This window comes from Gymnodraco acuticeps, unplaced genomic scaffold (assembly GCF_902827175.1).
Source record: "Gymnodraco acuticeps unplaced genomic scaffold, fGymAcu1.1, whole genome shotgun sequence".
Classification (NCBI taxonomy): Eukaryota; Metazoa; Chordata; class Actinopteri; order Perciformes; family Bathydraconidae; genus Gymnodraco; species Gymnodraco acuticeps.
In genome coordinates this window covers 780,774-802,949 of record NW_022990701.1, presented here as the reverse complement: position 1 = coordinate 802,949, position 22,176 = coordinate 780,774, and the positions used below count along the sequence as shown (strand labels likewise).

At 40.6% G+C, this 22,176-nt stretch overlaps 1 protein-coding gene across 16 annotated transcripts in view; it reads left to right on the top strand.

Annotated features, from left to right (window-relative positions):
* Window positions 1–2,426: 2,426 nt before the first annotated feature.
* gab1 (GRB2-associated binding protein 1) overlaps window positions 2,427–22,176 on the top strand; it is a 52,144-nt gene continuing 32,394 nt past the window's right edge. For 3 of the 16 annotated variants that reach the window (XR_004570496.1, XR_004570495.1, XM_034231312.1), the window contains exons 1-2: window positions 2,495–2,898; window positions 2,995–3,153. Coding sequence is in view for 13 of the 16 variants with exons in the window: in XM_034231312.1 (XP_034087203.1) it covers window positions 3,082–3,153 (72 nt within the window). In the remaining 3 variants the exon portion in view is untranslated. The other 13 variants (XM_034231313.1, XM_034231308.1, XM_034231305.1 and 10 more) reach the window with 9 other exon arrangements.

Below are 22,176 nucleotides of genomic sequence, written 5' to 3'. Positions count from 1 at the left end.
AGTCATTAATCATGGAGAGGGGACATCCTTTGGGGGAAGTGTTTACCATTACAATGGCATTCCAATAAGATTCCTCAGATACCATTCAAGTCTTCATGTCTTTGTTCGTGGATTAGACTAGTTTGTATGCTGTGCCGAATCCACTATATTGATCAGATATGGTAAACCAGTTCAATATTACACACCTTAAAAAAACAGTTTGGTATGGACAGTAGACAATACAACTACTCATCTATGTTTCTTAGAATTCAGTTCAAACTAAACAAAGTCAAATGCATATATCTGTATAAGTTTGTAGTTTAAATGAAACTTCATCAAGAAAAAAGAATATAGGTGTATTGAACTGAAAACAATGATATGTACAACAATAAAAAGGAACTTCTAATGAAAGATACATGTCAGAATAGTAACCACAACAATTGCTAAATAAGAGTCTATCTCTACCTGCTATTCTACATTACATGCTTTTTATGGCGAATTTTATATGGGGAATAAACATGCATGATGGATAGTGTAGTTTACACGTGCAAGGCTTTCTTGGGACCTTTAGTTCACGCATGAGGAGGGACCTTCCTTTGTCTTTACAGCAACAGTCTGAGCCTACTTATTAACCCAAAGGTGCACATGGCTCCATAACATCATTTTTCAACTACAAAGCCGCATTACAGTGCTTTGTTGTTATTTGGGACGAGACATAAACGATTGTTGGACTACATGTCCCATGGTTGAAGCTCCACAGTTTCGCCTGCACACTGCCGCCTCCCCATTTCGCCTTCGATAGTAGGAAAAAAGCGAGTAGGGCTACACAAATGTGACATCCGGTAGGAACTTTCAAAACAAATATCCTAAATGACCGACACTAGCTTGAGGCTACACTATAAAGCAGTGGTTCTTAAACTTTTTCTGTCAGGCCCCCCCTTTGGAGAAAAAAAAAAGTCGGGCCCCCCCAACACAAATAGTCAGGCTCAGTGGCGGCGCCAGAGATTTGTTTTGGGGGTGCTGTGGGTAGCTTGACGTTTCATAGAGGGTGCTCAAACATTTAGGGTTTCCCATTAATGTACCGGGCGCTACAGTGGAATTGTCTACTGCAACAATCCACACGCATATACACAGTGTGACAGTTACAATGAAGGCAGGGGGCAAGTTTTTATAGGTGGTGTGTGGACCTCACATAGGGGGGTCTGGGGGCAAGCTCCCCCGGGAAGATTTATTTTTAAATATTTAAGTTAAAAGCATCAATCTGGTGCACTTTGAGAGCAAAATGAAGAGATCTATGGATACCTCTCTCAACACCCATATGAAACAGAACTGTAAACAAATTTACTTTTTCTTTATGGATATTTACAAATCACCCTTTTAAACTTTATTCTTGTTTTACTGTCATATAGTATTTCATACCTGTTTTTCATTTATTCTCTTATTTTTGTATAACTATAATGATCATATAAACGTGTGCCTCGGAAATAATTGTTTACATTAATCGTGACCAAAACGTTTGAGACCCACTGAGATAACTTAGACTAAAGTTAACTATCTAAACACTGAGAGAGTCCTTTAGCTCACTGAGTCTCTCAGTCTGACAGTAGAGGACTCTCCTCCACTTTGTTGTTGACAAAACTCCTTATATCCGTTAGCGTAGCTCGCTAGCACCTGAAGCTAACAACAACGATCTCCGGTACCGGTGCGCTCTCTCTCTCGCGCGCACACAAAATGGCTCGTTCCACACACACAGAGCCGAGCTTTAATGAAATACAGAGACCCAGACGTAATAGTACTGCATCATATTATTTTCGAATAAATAATTTTTCAATTTATGATTTTTTTTTTTTTTAAATCTTTTTTTTTCTTTTTCTAACCATTTTTCCTCCTGGTCTCTCTCTGACATGCCTCTGCGCCCCCCGCTTTGAGAACCACTGCTATAAAGGAATGTGGTAATTGTCGTTGTTAACATGAATATTACTTTGAAGAAAATGTAATCAACACGTGAGTGAATACACTTGTTTTCTTTATGTCGCATAACACTGCTAATTATCGCCAAAGATATTAAATTAAACATTGCCTGACTCAAAACATTAGTTTTACTTTGTATTCATTTGTTTATTTACTCCCCCCTTAATTGTTATTATTTATGACTGTGCAGTTTTTTTACGTCATTTGTTTTGTGTCTGCTGTAATGTTTTGATCTTGTCAATCGTTTCTGTATTGATTTTTTTTTTTACGATGACCAATAACAACAACGTCAGTTCAATCCGTTAACATCAGCAAGATAGATAGTATTTGATAACCGTTTCAAATACACTTAAGATAAGACCATAGAGTCTAGACTGTATATATCTCACAACTTTTACTTTGAAATAATTCCACAACATCCGGTGTGTGGCAGTTAGAACCGTTAGCTTGACGCCGCCATGTTCCAGAGGAGGGTGAGTTTAGGGAAAGACGGAGCCACCCTGTCAATCACAATTAAGGAACCATGGGAGTAAACTGGTAAGGAAGCTCGGCGCAACCACTGTGTTTACTTTACGGTATTTTTTTTTTAATTTGCGCAAAAACCGACAACTATGCACCGGCTCACTGTGGGACATTTACCTCTGATCTCGCCAACTGGGAACCGCTACACTTTGACGGGAATTAGCATGAGGCCATACATATAACAACAAAAACTTAGCGACTTTCAGTTGCTTGCGCCTATTTTTTTGCCCCCACAGCGTTCCAGTTTCAACAGAATACACAAGTCACCATTGGTATTTGTACAAAAGGCGGTGCCGCGGAGGTCTATATGAACTCCAAGCTCAGGATATACCCGTTTATTTGACTACAAACCGTGGAAAATCTGGTCTGTGCATTTCAGAGAACTACTGCCTTGTCGGTGAGTCGACTTTCGAGGAAGGACTGACGGTATTTGTCGCTCTCAAACACACAAATACTACACTTTAACTTTCTGTTTTCCAACTTTACAGTTTGGGCTTTGTGTCAACGTTTTTTATTTTTCAGGTAGGCTTACAAGAAAGAAGACACTCCCAAAAACAAACGAAGCCCAACAGCAGGCTCCGCTCCAGGGAGAGCAAGAAAGGAGCAGATATGAGTGGGGGAGATGTGGTGTGCTCAGGGTGGCTGAGAAAGTCTCCTCCTGAAAAAAAGTTGAGACGTTACGTAAGTGCACTTTATATCTTATGTATTACATTGTAGTAACTTAACTCCCTACACAAAACGCCAGCAATTCCCTGGACACTTTTCATGTGCACGGTTGGGCGCAGTGACATGTTTAGGCCTTATCTCATACTCTAACAATACCATTTTCTTTTGTGACTCCTTGAGGCTCAATTTGCTTTTACGTCCTTTACAGTAACGTAAGAATGACTTTACCACGAGGCACCTTACTTTCAGTTGTATTTTGCTCAAGGACACTGTTTCACTGATGTTGTTATGGGTCAAACATGACCTCCTTAATGGCTAGTGCATGCCAATACACAACGATCCAATCTCACAGCATTACCTTTGAGGATTGGATTGTCTTGGACCAATAACACAATATGTTGTTTACTTTGGGAAGCAATGCTTGTGCAGTCACAGCCAGCTCTTTTAGTGTCAAAGGTGGTAGATTGTCACGCCAAGGGTTAAATCATTCACAAAACAACTGCGGAATACATCAAAGGATGACCCCATTCCTGCCAACAGTGTTTGTAAAAAGTTGTCAGATGTGCATAATTAACTTGTTTGTCAGAGCTACCGTAATTGCTAAGGTTTACCACCCCAAAACTCACTGGTCACTCATACTTTCACACTCATTATACTTAATTTATCCAAAGTTACAGTCTTGAGTAATCCTCAATTATTGTTGTGGACAAAACATGCCTCTTGTAGAAGTAACCACTGCTTTGTGTGCGATTATCTCTGCGTATTTGTTTTGAACTTGGAAAGAATTGTCATAACCATCAGCTAGGGCTGCTCAATTCATCGTATTTTAATCGCAATTACGATTTTGGCTTGCAACGATTATGAAAACAACATAATCGAAATAAAACTATTATTTTTTATTTATTTATATTGGTTTTTCAGTTGATTTATACTTAAAGTTCAGGGTAATCAACTGTTAAAAACATACTGTTAAATATTTTTTTTTCAATAAATGGATGTTTTCAAAGTAAATGGATAATCGTTTTTAATAATCGTGATATCAATTATTGACCCAAATAATCTCGATTATGATTTTTTGCCATAATCGAGCAGCCCTACCATCAGCAGCGTTTATGCATAAGAAAATAGCTTCAGTAGGACATCTTAGCAGGGAAATCCAAATGTTTTCCTTGTGGATCATTGGATATCTCAGTTATTGGTATTTGAAGTACAACGCTCTCAACTTGAGAGGAAGGATGTTTTTGCAGAAACCAAAGATCTCATGCAGTGTTTTTTCTGGAAGCAATAAAACAAAAATCTAGCTACAAAGGCAGGATTTTCACATGGTTCTCACAAGTCAGAGGATTTTGGAGCAAGTCAAAATCCTAGTTCACTTCCTTAATGTGATTTTCTTACCTTAAATAGTGTATGCTTTTTATGGTTGGTTATAACTCAATGCTTCACAAGGCTGACGATAAATGACATGTTATTTATCTTTTGTAGGAAGAACTAGCCATTTTTTATGTCAGAGGTAGCACTGATGTGGTGATAAGAAGCACTCCAGGAAGTTCTCACTTTTGCATCCACTTGAGATAATCTCTGAAAGCAAGTGTTAGGACACAAAACACATGGTTTAAGAAGAACCACTTCATTTTTCTCAAGGGAATATGCCGACGAGACGCACTAATATTATAACCCATGGTTTTTTATGAGTAGCATGGGAACTGCTCTGATCCTTGTTTATACATTTGTATGATGTTTACAGCTGATCAGCAAACTACATTGTTGTTTGTTTTTGTATGTTTTCAATAATCAATGGGCTTTTTATTGTTGAGACATTTTTCATTTAAAATGAATAATTAGCCCTTAAAAGCCAATAAGGTTAATACAGGAAACATGGGACGCAACTTTACTTTTTTTGTGGGGTTTTAGCTACAGCACCACATTCACTGTTCTGACTAGAGGGTTATTAGGTTGATCATAACAGGTGGCTATGCACAAATAACAAAGAATTGGCTGCAAAAGCCGAAAAAACACCCTTTTTTTTAGTAAATTTCATGAGCTGAAATACTGATCACCCAAAACGTTGTTGTTTGGGGGCCAGGTACCCCTCCCATTGAATGCTCGGTCACATGAGGCTGTGTAATCCATGGAAGTGCTGACTATACTTTTTCTGTCAGATGACAAAATGTTCAACAGTTACCTATGTAGCAACTCCCCTCCAGCTGTTTGAGTTGATGCCTACAATAAATAGAGAAGTTGATTATTTTCTAAAATAAAATCAAACCATGAATACTGTATATTGTGATGAAACATTGTGGTTTCAGGCTGGCAAGGATTAGTGAAATCACTTTAGAGCTCAATTTAGAATTGTTTTTGGTATTTGAATGGAAACTGTGTTGAATATTGGGCAAGCATATTTGGGGTCTGTTGGCAAAGTTAGCATGCCTTGTGATTACCACCAATAATATTTGCTATAGTAAAATCTTTTGGGTCTGTCGGATGATGCTATCTTCACGTCACCTGTACATATCTTGTTTCACCGGAGAGGAAATAAATGCAACCCTTCAGCTCTCTCTCAGCGAGGATGAGGTGATGGTGAAACTCTATTTGGTAGGGACATCACCCACTTTTCTCCTATGCCACTATTTGAGTGAATTTTAGATATGTTAGACACAAGTTAACCTCTTTAACTCTTCCCTTTTTCTTTGACCAAAGACTACCTTTTTGTTATATGGGGGAACGGGATATATAGGGAGAGATAGCAGGTCAACAGTAAATGCTATGTTGAAGTGGTGAGCATCGCCTGAAGCTGGGAACCTTTAGATTAATTTGAGAAGCAGTTTAGCTCTGTGTGTCAGGATTTTGAAGGCAGTAATCTGGAATAAACATGGCTTGCACTTCATGTAGGTACCTTGAAAGTATTTGAAAGATGCTTGACTTTACTTTTTGTAACCACTTTGAACCTAGGCGTCCGTGTTAATTGTCCAATACCTGTCTTATCTTATTTAAACAGTTAATCCGGTAACTAGAACACTCACTGCATTTGTTCTGAAACTAGTGGAGCAGTCAGTGTCGTCAAAGTAAACATTTGGTGTTTAATGACTGAATTGAAAAACAAACAAATAATAGGAACGGGATAAGGATAAGACGCAATGCAATATTATATGAGCATACCACCGGCTTGAGATCAGTTTATAAACCCCGTGTGCAGGCCTTACAGCAGCAGACTGGAAGCCGGGGCCCCTGCTTACTGAATTAACCACTCAGGGCAAAGTTTGCCCCTGAAGCTCTCCTGCTGATTGGTGGAGCTCAAAGGTGAAAGCAGTTCAGCAGACCTGCCTACGTCTGAGCAGCACCAACCATCATATCATGACTCAGGACTGCATACATTGCCTCTTACCAAGGCATTAAGTGTCAGGAAGCGATAAACAAAACCTTCCTATTCTGGTCAAATCAACCTGATGTTGACCACTCTGGTGAGAGATTATTAAAGAGGACACATGTTTCCCAGTTGTTTCTTTTCCTATTCATTCTGAGATTGAAATCGGTTTCTTAGACAGCTCCATCAACATATAGAGCTCTGGTAATTGATGACTTTATAATTGCAGTCAGAATCCTCTGAGGAAAAGTCTACACTTCCTGTCCATTACTTTCTCATTAAGAGACAGCCTAGAGATATGTAACCACATTGCTTCTGTAGGACTTCGCTCAGCCAGTTTTTCATAACAGTATCTGCTGCGGTTTTCCATTTCATTGACACTGCATTTTTCATCTGCTTCTCCTTTCTCACTTTCATTTTTCTCACTCTTCAATCTGTGAATTTTGTCCAAGTCCACTTGTAAAAGCCGCTTCAAAAGAACAGTTTGAGGGTGGCATCTCCACGACAACTGCAGTGTGTTATCAGAGGGACATTAGGACCTGCAGGGATGAAGTGGTTTTCAGCAGCACTCTGTTGAAGATAGTGTGCATGCGACAGCTCTTTGCCTCATGGAATTATTATTTGAATAGAGAGATGATTCGCTATTTAGAAGAAAACTGAAACAGGCTGTTTTATGGTATATCTACCATGGACCAAAATGACACGTCAGTATCTCTTTATAATGAGAACATCTTGTTATAACGAGACACAGAGCACGCTTGGCGGCAGCATTACAAAGTAATCAAAGACATATAAACCAGATACTTACAGTACATTAAAGGTGGCCTACAGGCAAAGCAATTTAGAAAAAGTCAGTATGTCTACAAGTGTTCTTCAGCTGCTTTTTAAGAGGTACACCGAAAATCTGAAATTCCCATTCATCATAGTGACATGCGTCTATTCTCCACCTTAGTTCATTACAAACAAGCCTGCAACACAATGACAACGAATGCTTATGTTTTGAATTGCCTGGACAATTCCTCACTTCTTTCCTTAACCATTATAGTCTGTGTAGTCTATTGTCATTTACCCACGGAACAGATAAGGATAACGTTGTACACTTCGTCTAGCCCCCTAATAGGGCCTCACTGCTGGACCAAAGGCTTCTGGGTAGACCGGAAGAAGGAAAATATTGAACTCTAAAGGTCCCTCTCTGATGGCTGTAAAGCGAGACTGAGGACATGCTGCATGCTGGTCTTAAGTCCTCTCAGCTGAGGGGAAAAGCCTTTACAGTACACACCACTCTGGCCACAAGCCATTACTTCTGTCTGTGGCTGACAGGAAGCTACCGTCATTTGCAAAGTGAAGAGAAATATGTACGCAACATATGTGACGAGGCGGCATAACGGAAACAAAGCCAAAGCTCTTTGATTAAGTAGAGGATTCATTAAATCTGCTTAGCAAGTGGAACAGAGAACAAACACTCACTTTCTGTTAAACCCCCTCCCCACATGCTTGAAGAAACAAACAAACAAGCAAACTGAACAGGATGCAACAGAGGGGTGCTTGTGCAGCATTAGCCTCTTAGGCTAACAAAGACAAATTACTGGGCCACGTACGGGCCGCCACGAAGACTCGGCTCTCCATTTGGAGCGATCAGACTGCTGTGTGATCTGCCACAGCTTGGAAATGGATTGCATGTGCCATTAATTATGTATTGTCCATTACAAACAAATAACAATTAAATATTAATATCTGTGCTACTACAATAGTTATCCTGACCGGGCCACTTTTGTCCCAGACGCTGACTATCGCCATTGTGTTATCCAGAGGTGTATCAGTTGCCTTGTAGCCAAACTGCTAACCAGCATGGTTTCATGTAAGAACTCACTATCAAGTGGAAACAACAAACAACCGTCTCTCAAAGTAATCATTTTGTCGACAGAACTTTGATCGATGGTGACGGAGTATGTTTTGAAATCATTTCTGAACCGAAGTGTTTTTTTTATTTCAACACGATAGAAGTAAACATGATTATGATCTTTTTTCTTCAGGATGTTTTTAGAGGGTAGTAAGCCTGAAATTATGCTGTTGCATCACAAAAACACAGCCGCGAAAACAAAGCAGCCAGTAAGCGCTCTGAAAATTGGCAGTGCATAGTATTTTTGTGACATGGTAAAAAACCGTTTGTCACCAGTGTAAACAATTACACATACCACTCTAATCACCTAACGAGGAAGCGATCTACCACCAACTGTATCTAGTTAAGAGATCTCATTGTCATCATTTGAAGCATTCCACAAATCTATGTGGAACAATAAAATGCATTTGGACAAGTACCATACATAAACACACAGAGTGGTATTTGTCTTTTGGGTTACTCCTGTAGGCGATTTATTAATCTGATGATATATTCAAAAACAAAATGGATATTCATTATTCAATTATGTCTGTGGAGCTTCATACGTAATCCAAACTGATCACATGGGCAAACATCGCACTATATACAAGCCTATTTAAACCTATGGCAACCTATGGGAGTGGAAATGGGGCTGAGGACCATGCTCCCTTTTGACAATGATTGAGATGTATTAAAGGGTATTAGGCATTTGCACGCATGTGTAAATCCTTTTGATGATCTTTTCTTTAACACCTCTCCCCTGGTGACTTCATCTCCCTGAGGTCTCTGTTGCCACATGCTCACCAGTGTGCAGCGGCGGCAGCATTTGTGAGGAGGACCATGTAGTCGTCTGAATCACAACAAGGCTGATAGTTTGCAAGGCACAGAAACACATTGAGTTATCCCTGTGTCAGATCCAACTTTTATTTCACTTTGACTTCACAGTAGATGTTCTTACGATGTTCTGTAAACAAGAACCTTCCATGCGCAACAGAGGGATTCTTGAGAAATAGAGCTGCTATTTAAGTGCAAGAAACCATTGTTTATACCAGCACACCCCGACAGTGTCAACATACACTTGAAGATTATTCGCCGCTTTAACACCGTTTTAACATCCTCCTTTCTTTTTAAAAGAATGCAGATTGTGATTCTATTTTCAGCTGAAAGTAAATGATGCATTACTTAATGGGGGGGTGAAAAAGAAATTAGCCCAGGGGTATAAGTGCAGAACAAAGTGATTATGCTAATGTGTGAAATATATGGTAGATACAAATCAAGTCACCAACACGCGCCTCGTGAGTGGCGCCACGTGCAGATTATGCACAATTCCCTGAACAATGTGTGTATTATGTTATGATATCCTTTTTGAAGCGCAGCCTGTTGCCTTAGTGGAGCACTGAGGTTGCTGGACAGAGCTGGTAGGTCAAGGCTGACATGGAGCATTTTGTAAACAGATGTGTCTCTTTATGCGTGGTGCAGCTGTTTACCGTCCTGTGTGCCGAGTCCGCCAGCAGCTCGTGGTGCGACTGCAGAGAACTGGTTCTCATGCAGACTTGGCTCTTCTGTTTGAAACTTGGGAACCGATCGTGTTTTCTGTTGGAATATAATTCTGCTGAGTGGTCAAATGATCGTTTTGTGCCATTTGTCAGTGTGCCAAGTCGAACAGTTTCAAGTGCAGCTATTATTAAATGCATGCGACTGCAACCTCTCAACTATTTGGCAAGGCTAATCGTACACATCATCATCTGTTTTTATTGTTTCAATTCTTGAGATTGATCAGGATGATTGTTGTAGACATGGGATCTTCTTCAATCAAAAGTCTCACATATTTGCTTTTCATTGTCTCTCGTGTTTGAACTGTTCAGCTAATGACAGCAGGCAGTACAAATAGTTTGTGTCATAAGGGTGCTTTCTATTTAGGGTGTTGAGTTGTAGCCGGTTCTGGACATGACCCAGGGCTGGTAAGAGAACACGGATGGCCGACCATGCTCTACACTAAGCAGACAGAAAGAGTGTTCCCATCAGATCGGTGTGAGGGATATTTTGGGAATAAAGACAAACTGAATTGTGGCTCAATGTATGATCGATGCATTCCCTGAATTCTTGCAGAGGAACCATTTTAATGTTGCAGGATTGCACATATGTATGCAGTGACATACAGGCTGGGATATTACAGGCTGGGATATTGCACAATGGCAATCAATAACTTAGTCCTCATTGTTGAGGAGAAGGCGATGAGAAAGAGCCTGGAGTGCTTCTCAGAGCAGCAGCGTTCGGCAGCTTCCAGTGAGAGCAGCTCTCTGTTCTCTGCCTCTTTCTTTCCGTTCCCAGCGCTTCTTGGCAGGCGCAGACGGTAAGGAATGTGAGGGCTGCTCTGTGCTCCTCTTTGCCCTTCTTGCTGGAGTGTGAGTGCCGGGACCTGTGCTACTGCTGCTGCTGGTGTTTTAGCTTCGGCTAGGATGGGCTGCATCGCACTGTCCGATTGTTGTTTCTGCAGCAACGGGAGGGAAGAGGAGCCGCTCCCTGGCGCCCCACCAAGGCATGGCCGCCCCTTCCTGTGTGAGGCGCTGATGGCTACCAGATGGCGGGGAATAGAGAGGAGGAGGGGTCCCATACGTTCCCTCTTTCCTTATATCTATCCTTATGCCTTTTTATGTTGCTATTTTTCTGCTGTATCTTCTACTTTTCTCTTCCAAAATATTGATTCCTTCTTTACCTTATCTTCATCTTTCTATGCCCCCTTGCACCAATAGCTTATTATCTCCTGATGAAAAGGAGACAAGTGAACCCGATGTTACTAGCATCCAGGTTATATACTATGCTGTGTTTGTCAAGGTGTTACATATACGCTGAGACACAAAAAGATGACTCACTTTATGATTGCTGACTCACTGAAGAATTGTACCCCAAGCTTTTTCATAATGCTAAGTCTCTATAAAAGTAACATTTTAGCCTTAAGATGTTTCATGGCGGTAGCAGCAATATCCATAAAAGTCTGCAGTCACCTGTTTAAAAAAACGGCGAGGTGTACTGTGGAGCTTGATGGGCTTCTGAGTAGTGGGATCAGCTGTCTAACTGAAAGCCTGCTCCTCACCAACAGGAGGCCCTCTACACTCATGGAGACCACTATCCCCTCTGTCTCTAGGTCATAAATGACTTGCACACCAGCTTGGTGAAATCATCATCTTTGGGTTCAAGAAAAGCGCTATAGAAATAACATTTATTATTATTATTATTATCTCTTTTTACCTTGTTTTGAGGTTGACCTGTTTATACCAGTGTTTCCCATACATTGATTTATTTGTGTCGGTGATCGGAAGGTTGCGAGTTCAAATCCCACCTGGAACACCACTACTAGTGTGCCCTTGAGTAAGGCACTTGGCCCTCAGTTACTCCAGGGAGAATGTCCCTGTAGTTGGTCATTGTAAGTCGCTTTGGAATAAGGCGTCTGCTAAATACCTAAATTGTAAATGATATTTTTGGGAGAATAAACCCCAAAGATCCTGAACTCCGGTGTGTCTCACTCATTAACAACGCAACACAGAGCAACAAGAACGTTGTCTACAGTAGACATGAACTTGCATGTATTTTCTTATTTGAGGGGGGGGTGGATGTCAGGGCCACCCGAATAGGTTAAGGGGCCTTTGGCTTTTCTTGCCGGGGGGGGGGGGGGGGCGGTGCGGTGCGGTGCCCCCACAAATAAAATCAAATTCTGTGGGAAACATTGTTATACTTTAATGCACCCTTACATTTGATGGTAAATGTAAATGGCCTTTATTTATATAGCGCTTTATTCAGTTTTTACAAACCCTCAAAGCGATTTACATTCTAAAAGTCACCCATTCATATAGGGCAAGGTGCCATTTCCAGTACGTAAGCTAACATTCGCATATTAGCAAGAATGTGTCATAGAAAATGCCAAAGGTTCTTGTTTTGTAAGGCTTGTGAGACAAAACAGGACAGTTTTGTCTCACAAGCCAAAGCCACATTTCTGACATTTTTGCTTAAAAGTTACCTGAGAAATGAATTCATAATCAGGAAAGTTGTTGATCCTGTTGAATGACTACTTGATCAATGAATTACGACTTGCTTGAACTTTAATGTCGGCAAAGCCTTTTTGGATTATTATCCCTGAAACCAGCAGTAACCCTTGACATCACAAGTTACATTTTGACTTGATGTTATCAGTGCAAACTTGCCCCAATACATATCAGCTAATGTGATGTGTAAGATATGCAGTTAGTCTGACAGAGAAACGCTATTGCTGCCAGATGTCTTGTGACTTTAAAAAACGTCCCCATAGTCTAGTGTTTGTTTACTTGAGATTCCTTTCAACTGTGTCAAATCTACTTGTTAATAATTGCCACAAGGTTTTTGCAGATAATTAATTTTTTAAAAGAGACTTTCCCAGAAACGTGTTGTTTTATTCCTTGGAAGAGTTCAGTGCTTATAAATGAAAGTGATCAGGTTTGAGGGAAGCCTTTGAAGATAGAAATATGTGCGACTGTATCTGTTCACATTTAACTCCAAAGGTTCACCTGTCATTTCCCACACACACACATGCAGCTGGCACTCGAGCTATGCCGTGCTGTGAGATCTGACCCCAGCCGCTGTGTCTGCAGCCCCTTAATATAGCCCACTGCTGTCATGGTAGTTTTTGCCCCTCTTCCCTCGCTCTGTGCTGCGGGTGCACCAATATGTGGGCATGTTGTCCCGCCCTGATGACACGTCCAGCTAGACAGGGGGGTGTTGGGGTGTCAGCCTGGAGACTAGATGTGAAATCTTGCTACTGACTTGTGTAATTTCCCAAGTTACTGCGACTCAGACAGGCCTGAGTAAAAAAAAAAATATATTCTGTCGATATCTAATTGTAATTCATTTGCATTTTGATTTGCTTTTAAAATGCTTTTTAATTTAGTTGTTTTAATCATTGTGTGCGTTTTAAAGTACAGACAGATGGACAGAGAAATATGGATGGCCCTTTGCTGTTCACCGCTGGTCCTGTTGTGGCCACTGTCCCTGATTGCATTAGAGTTACCATGGTGCAGCCCGATATCTTTGGCCTGGCCTCAAGCCAGAGGACGTGGTTCAACTTGCACACACACACACACACACACACACACACACACACACACACACACACACACACACACACACACACACACACACACACACACACACACACACACACACACACACACATGCAATGCAATGAGGGAGACACAGAGATGCAGCAGCCCCCTGCTCTCAGAGATACGTTTCCAGTGTGATTGGAAGCTGAGAGTGTGGAGGACCTCCTCCATTCGTCCAACTACTTTCTTGGCATTTGTCTGAACTTTCCCTGGCACTCTGCTCTTCTTTTATGCTTTTTGCCGGTGTGTCTTAGAAACCTGTGGAATACTATCTTTGCCTAAGCATGGCGTTTGGATAATCAACTTCTAACTTTTTGAACTCCAAACACAGCTCAAGGTTGGTAATTTTAATAACTTGACCTTCAATTACAACTTGGAAATATTATGATATACCAAATGTACCTTGTTGACATTAATATTGAAGGAAAACATTGTGGATTGTAAATAATAGTTTTCTGCGGTTTAAAGTCCTACTTTGTGTAAAGTTGCAAAGGGAATTTCCAATATAAACCTTTTATGATCAACCGTTTTAAATACAGGTGCTTAGTGTAACAGACACATTTACACAAATTATGGCTCTCTCAAAATCTGTGTTAATTTACCCCTCTAAAAAGTACAAGTTGTACAAGTTGCACCAGATGCTAGAAGTAGTTCTGTTGAAACTGGGAAAATCTGCTTAAATATACAATATTTGAAATCCCAGAGACATCTTAAATCTGACTTTGTGTTTCTTGGCCAGTTTTTAGAATGTAAGAAAGGTTGTGGGTGATCTGGTAAGTGTAGAAACATAATATACATAACACAGTCCTACTGTGACAAGTGTATTTCTGAACTATTATGTCCACATTTGGCTAGACTGCACTGTGTACAGGCCAATAGGGGCTGAAAGGAGAATTGTTTCAGCCCCTCTCGTCAGTGGTCAAGGAACAGCGTGATCATGTGAACCAAGTCTGCCACGCCAAAGGAATGTGTTGAATTCTAACGATGCTGCTTTGACAAGTGCATGTGACTCAAGAGCAAGAGCTTAGATTGGCGAGGGCAGCAAAGAGAGGCAAAGGCTGATAGAGCGAAAAAAGAGGGAGAGAGAGAGAGAGAGAGAGCAGGTAATCAAAAGCAAAATCGAATGGATAAAAGTGTCAGGGTTGTGGAGGAGCAGAGCATGAAACATTTTGACCTCGTGCTTATCTGGGAAAAAAAACGGTATTAAACTGAAAGACCAAACAACAAGGAGATACTGTGAGAATGTGATAAACGTGTGCTTTGTGGACTAACGGTTTGTGAAGTCAGATGAGCCAGTCTTTATCTCCAGAACAGCTTTGCTTCTCATGGTTGAGAGTGGGCTGCCATCTGCACTCACAAACTGTCCTCAGAGTATACACATTGAATAGAGCACTGTATGAAAAAGGCCAATTAAGCATTGAGTCTGGGAATCATTTTCAGCAAAGATTCCCAATAGTTAAATAAAGGAGTCATAGTAACTGTAGTGTCAATGTTTTAGTCAGGGAGTAACAGTGAGTTTCTGTGAGTGTGTGTCTTTATTAGAGGAGTGGTTAGACATTAAAACAGTCAAATGCTTGTTCATTTAAAAGCAGCTGTTGTCATTTGACCAAGAAATAAAAACGTTACTTCATTGTCTTTAATAAGCATCAGTGTGACGGGAACATCCTACAAAAAAAACTGTATTGATAGGTTTACAAAAACAGGACCTGAGAGTTAAAGCACAACGCTCATAACGGATGCACAACCTCCACTTCTCCGTGTCCTAAGCTTAATGCTGTTTCCTACTCTGTAGGGTAATAGGTATTGATTGGTGACCTGGATTTTACCCTTGCTACCACAAGTCAATGCGAGTGCATTTTCACCATCCGGAGCAATTGCTGTGTATTACAAGAAAGTGAGAAAGATACTTAAAGGGGACCTATCATGCAAAATGCACTTTGTGATGTCTTTTATACATAGATGCGGTGCGTCGGGGAACTCACGCAGCATCAGAAAATAAAACCCTCTCTCTTTTCCTCCGTACCCAAATCTTTTAAAAACGGGTGTACAACGAGCGGATACAGATTTCCATCCGCTGTGATGTCATAGCGGCGGCGGACCCACAGAAAGTTGCTATCAGAAACAATGCCTGACGTGTTTTGGACGTAATCTCGTCTTTGTTTACATTAGCAAGCCTCGCTAACACGCAGAGCTAACCTGTACTGGAGAGCCCATGTGTTTAAAAAAGCAGGAAATAAAAAAAGAACTCACCTTGTGATAAACCTGCAAGAAAAAAAGCATTTGAGCTCCATACTGTTTCAGAAATAATCCTTGACGTGGTTTAAACAGGATGGCGTTTTATCACAACCGAATGTAACCTTATCTCCGGTAGAATTCTGATCAGGCATTAGCTCCGCCTCCTCTTCTTTTTTTTTCTTTCAAGCTAAGGACCCAAAATCAGCGTTTCTCTAACAGGGCTGCAAAAGAGGGGTTTGAGCAGTATGAGGCATGGCTACATTGGGTGATCTGTTTGGTATTTGAAAAAAAACTTCACAGACATGTATATATATGTATATATGTATAGGTATGGCCCTACAATATATTTTTCAAATATAGCATGATAGGTCCACTTTAAGTTATAGCAATACATGTTCCCTGACCACGATCTGATGTTCAGACTAGAATTTAACTCCAGGCATAAAAACTGCGAGTTGGATCCTGATTGGTTCTTTACGGCTGTGAATTGGCGGTTCTTATCATTCGCAGGGTTAATCTTTTATACCTTGAATAATCTGATTAACATCCAAGTTACAATTTGAAAAAAACTTGTTGCTTAATAAGAATAGACTGGACCACTTTTTTGTCTAAAGGAGTTAAATAAACCCTTAATACTTTGTTCAACACATAACGTTTGTCATGTGGCTGCTATTTCAGATTTCCTCTTTAAATATAGTATATTATGCCTTTTTTTGCATCATTAGAGCCGAGGTTGAATATTGCAGTTTAATAGGTACATAGCACTTTTAATCAGCATGCGCTTTAAATACCCAATTGGTTGCTTTCTTAGCGGTGTTTCTTCTCAAGTGAAACGTACAGAATATACAGATAAGGAATAATAATACCAAGCACTAATAGCAAGTCTTCGTTCTCACCCATTTCAGCTGTTTTAACAGATTCAGTATAGTGCATACACCGTCCTGTCTCAGGTTGCAAACTGTACACCTCATATACTCGTTTTATTCAGCATGAATTGTCAGTGAGATGGAGAAAATGGCCTCATAAAGCGGCAACCATTGTTCCCATGGAGTAATGCAATGTAATTCAGGTTCACAAATAGAAAACGGATGCTGCCATTGCAGTCTGTTGCTTCCTCTTTCTATTAGCTAAGAACATCTGAGGGAAATTAGTTAAAAACATATAAAAAGGTATGTTTTTTTTAATACTTGAAGCAACATGTGTTGAATAGCTCATTATGATGGAAGGCTAATTGTGTGTTTTTAAGTTTCCTGATATATAAGCAGTGGGATGCTTTGCCTTTGCTATTGGGTATTGGTCGACGAGGTTATTTCATTTGAATGTATATGGATTCTTAAAAGCAGTCAATAGATTATGGATATGTTGTAAACAGTGGATTTAAAACCTGGCCTTTGCCTGTTTTGCGAACTATACGTGCATTAGATGTCCATACAATCTAAAAGGCACAGACCTATAAATGTGTTCATGGGGCATTACAGAATTGCTTACATTATGGTTCAGACAGAGTAGCTGTGCGACCAAGAGATGATGTGTGCAGGTGAGTCTGAACAAATCTGCAGGCATGCAAGCACACATCCACAGACACCAACCCACTACTAAAGAGCCACGGACATTTACAACAAATGCTGACATTGTTTAAGGGCCGTTTGTGTAATAGCCGAGTTGGATAAATAGTTTGCATAGTAACCTTTGCTGCCTGTGTCGGTGGCTCAAAATGAATGTGTAAGAGGGATTCCACACATTCCTCCCTAAATGTGAATCACTGCATGGGAATCGCATGAACACGCATGCAGCACACCACCTCGGAGTGTTCACACCACGCACATTCTCTTTCAACTGAAAGTGAAGGAGTATCATCTGAATGTGACAACAGAGAGTGGAGGTGTGTAGCAGTTTCAAGGGATTGGCTGAAAATGGAGGTGTGTCTTTAAGTGGACAAGCCTCGGCATGCTCAACAGCTCAGCTCGTAAAACAGGACACCAAACTTGGTTAATGCGAGCACTAAGAATAAGCGTGTCACGTTTCTGATATAAAACACACGTCACACAGCAGCATTCACTAATACCCCATTGTAGTGGCCAAAACCCCCAAAAGTTTGTCTTGTAACCTTCACCTCAAAAGTTATTGTTCTTGGCCACATGTAGAGCTTGGGCCTGGAGAGCAGTGTCAGACTCGCAGTACAAAATCCACTGGACGTTTCAGTTGCTTTTCAAGGTTTATTTCCAGCAAACATAAAACAAAATAGGAAAACAATATTTAACATAAACTTAAACAGCAGATCCTAATAATCTGTATTTGACTAAGTATAAGGTTGCGTCTGCGTGTCAATGACGGTATTGCTGCTGCCTGCTGCTCTCCCGTCACACACCGCACCTCCAACTTAAAGCCCCGCCCCCTCCACCTGAGCAGAGCACACCTCTCACTGAAACAGAAAAATGCATTAATAAAGGTTCCAAATAAATCAAAAATTAACTTAAATGCGGCTCCTACAGCCATCCTTTTGTTTATCAATTGTATTGGAATAACTGTTAGCCCTAATTGTATTTTAATGTTGTTGGCCCTCCTGTTTGCTGAGTAACCAGGTGCCACTTTTGTTTAATGCAACACGACGTGCGTACCAGACTCCATTTCCTTATCTCTATGTAAGACATCTCAATCCATTTGCTACTGGGTGGACTCTAGTGAGAGAGGGGATAATTAGATCATGTCTAAGGCAACCTCTCACTGGCCACTAAATGAGATTTGGAATCATTTTCATTGGGCTAATTAGATTAGACTGCTGCTGCTCAATGCATGGATACGGATTACTTCTGACATGCACACAGTGGACTAACACAGTATTAACAAGGCACCTACTAGCTTTTTTTAATCGCATTGAATTATAATCAATCAAAAAGCATTACAATGTACAAACTACACTCTGTTGCTTCGTTAGTGTATTATGCATTTAAAGAAAATCAATTTGAACATGCCCTCATTTGACAAATAAGCCACTCGTAAACACACACAAGCCCACAGATGCTTTTCAGTCTTGACAAGTCATCCATCTCACCATGCAGTAGTCCCCCTACAGGGAGCAGTGGGACCTTCATGAGTTAGCCGCTCAACCCACAACCTGCTGTAGTGTGAAACCTTCTGCTTCACTGAGAGCTGCAAGGCTGAGCCGCTGCAGGCTCTTATTGAAACATTGAATGTTACAATGTCCCCGAAGGTCCGTATTTATGATAATAACAAACGGACTTGAGTTGTGCATGTTCAGAAGGAAATGAAAAGCCACGCTGTGAATTCAAAGTTGGATGGTGGGCACAGCTTGTGGAGCAGTGGCTGATATCTTTGGTACCGCCCACCTATCCTGGGCCGGCGTATTGTAGGTGTACTGTAGTGGAGAAGCAGCGTGTGATGGGGGTTGTGGTGGGCAGTTGTTGCCAGGGGAGGTGGTGTGTTATTTTCAGTCCATTGTGTCTATTTCCTGTGGGTCAGGGGTTATTGGAGCAGGGTGTTGCAGACTTGACGGAGTAAAGAGGAGGGGAGGGAAGTCAGCAGGGTAGGCAGGAAAGTGGCCAGACTCACTCGACAACAGCGGCTGGTCAGCAGCGTGCTTACCTTGCTTCTATCGCAATGTTTCTCGTCTTTATCCGTGCAAAGCTTGGACTCTTCAGAAGCAGGTAAGGAGCCATGCTTTGCATTTTGATAATCGCTGAGATAATCATTTCAAATAGTTTTCTTTCTTTCAATTCCAATATTGTTGTTGTCAGCATAGTAGCATCTTTCGCCTGAAGGTTAGGCTACAGCTAACTAACAAACAATTCTTCTACAACATCAGTTAGTTTGGAGACTTTGGTTTGGGGCGATGGCACCCCAAAACTATGGAAGACAGGAAGTGGGTGTCAAATTGATGACTCTTGCATAACCTGTGACCTTGATGGTTGTGTTGTTTGATTTGTCAAGAGCATGGATGGCTCCACTTTGATTCAGTGTAACAGTATGTTCAAATGCAGGGATGATCTTAAGTGTTAAAATGTGATTTGCTATCAAATCCTATAAAGACGAGTGAGAACCCTGCCTAAGCAAAGCAATAGCCATCACGAGTGCCAATTTCAGCGAGTGACAGCTCGAACGTGAGGAGAATTAACTATGTTTGCAGTTTTGCATTTAAATAAAAAATTCATAGGCCACAGCAATCTAAGATAACGAGCAAAGTTCACTCAGTAAGCATAATTACTTTGTCTTCTCTTCAAGCCATGTTCTGCAGTCAGCTGTCACTTGTTACGCTTAGCGGCGGGCTCACTGAAGTGTTGTAGTGCCGTATATTTGATTGCTTATTGTTACGTTCCTGCACCTGACAGTGTGGAGAATATTATTATCTTCTTGTAAAGACATTCTATTTATTTGGTATTTAATCGTTTATTTGGCAGGGACAATGCACAGTAATGAACACTTAAAACATTCAAATGTGTCAAGTGTAACAAGTGCCAGATTTAGCTTTGAGCTCATTTCCATAAAACATTTAAGAAGTTTACATTTTACAAACATAGCAAAAACAAAATACATGATATGCAAAAAGTGCAGAAGAGCAAGAGCAGCGCACACAAGTATTTATGACATGGTGATACAATATAGCAGCAACGACATATAAAGTGCAAGAGGAGATACAAGAGCTACATAGAGTGCAAGAGGAGATACCCCTGTGTTAAAGTGCATTTACCAGCTTGTCTACTGCTATTATGCAGCCAGTTGAGTGCTACATAATTAGCTAACTCTGTTGTACTTATTATCATTACATTATATACAATATTACATGAGGAGACACCCTCAGGTTTTTTTCACCAATGCCTGTTGGTTGCTGACAAATGATTATAAAAAGCAGGTATCACAGGAGACACTTTATTTTAAACTGTGATATATATATATATATATATTTATATATTAAGGCTGCTCAATTAATCGTATTTTAATCGCAATTACGATTTTGGCTTGCAACGATTATGAAAAAAGTTCAGGGTAATCAACTATTAAAAACATATTGTTCACATTTTTTTTTTCAATAAATGGATGTTTTCAAAGTAAATGAATAATTGTTTTTAATAATCGTGATATCAATTATTTACCCAAATAATCGAGATTATGATTTTGGCCATAATCAAGCAGCCCTAATATATATATATATTCTTTTGAATCATAGTACACAGGAAAAGCAGATGCAAAACAGTGACCCTTTCAGTTGTATCTTCTTATTTCCAAAAAACACAAATTGTTTGTAGGTTGGTGCCAGAACTCGTTGCCTGCATGTGTCTTCAAAAATAAATGAAAGGATTGAACTAGTTCCCTCTGTTTCTTTCAAAAAGGTTTGATACAGGGTAATGCTTACCAACAAGGTCAAGTTTGACTGTTGTTTTAGTTGAGGTAGAGTAGTGCTGTTCCATGTGTACCATTTATATAGTTGCTTACAAGTTGATAAGTATGGTTTCAAACAAAACAAGGATCCGTCTTTAACTCACCAATCACATTTCCTGCTTCCTCCAACACAGGGCACTCATTTTGTAACACACTTCTTCATGAATAATCTGAGCAAATCATCAACTTTGGTCATTGAGTTTTCCCAGTGAAATGTGATTTCTTCTCTGCTTTCTACACTCAAAGCACAAAAGTGACTGTTTTGAACTGGGATGCAGACGAGGCCCCCGATCACTGTCAACTGTTTGGCGTCTGAATCCAGTCCACTGTTTTCTAGACAGCTTATGAGACATTTATTTTTGCAGCATTAGGTAAATGTTATTTAGAACAAGTTCTAAAGTTAGATCCCGACCGACCTCAAAACACAACCACAGTGACAAAAGGAGGCAAAACAGGAAATCTTTCTGCAAAGACTGTGTGTTGGGACCAGACGACCAGGAAGATAAAAAGCGCCAACAAAGTGGAAACTTCCACAAAGGGATGTTATTTTGCCTTGTGTGTGTTTTTTCTCTCCATTTCTGCATTTCACAAAGCCCAATGTTTCCTGGAAAACACAGTAAGAGGTAGTTGCTTTAGTTTTGATGAAAAGGCTGTTTGAGCTGAACAGTTTCCTACATTATACGTAACTACTGAGGCTTCTGTGCTCCCTCAGTCATACATGATGTGAGGTTAATGTTTAAACCTGCTCCCTGTGAGTTAATGCTTTACCCTGTGAGCACGGTTTAAGCCTGAGCCTAAACTGTCTGTGTAGTGGGGCCGGGGGGTTGCAGATTCTTCAGGGAGCGTATTGCTATTGGAGGTGGCAGATGTGGTTCGAAGGAAATTGATTGAATCATCCCCATTTTCTGAAAATAAACCAGACTGACCGCACTCGGCCACAGTGCAGAGCTACCAATCTATCCTTCCTTTCTCCCTCCTTCTCTCATCTGCTACATCTTCCCCACCTTTTCCCTCTCACTGTCTCTCCCACTTGGTCT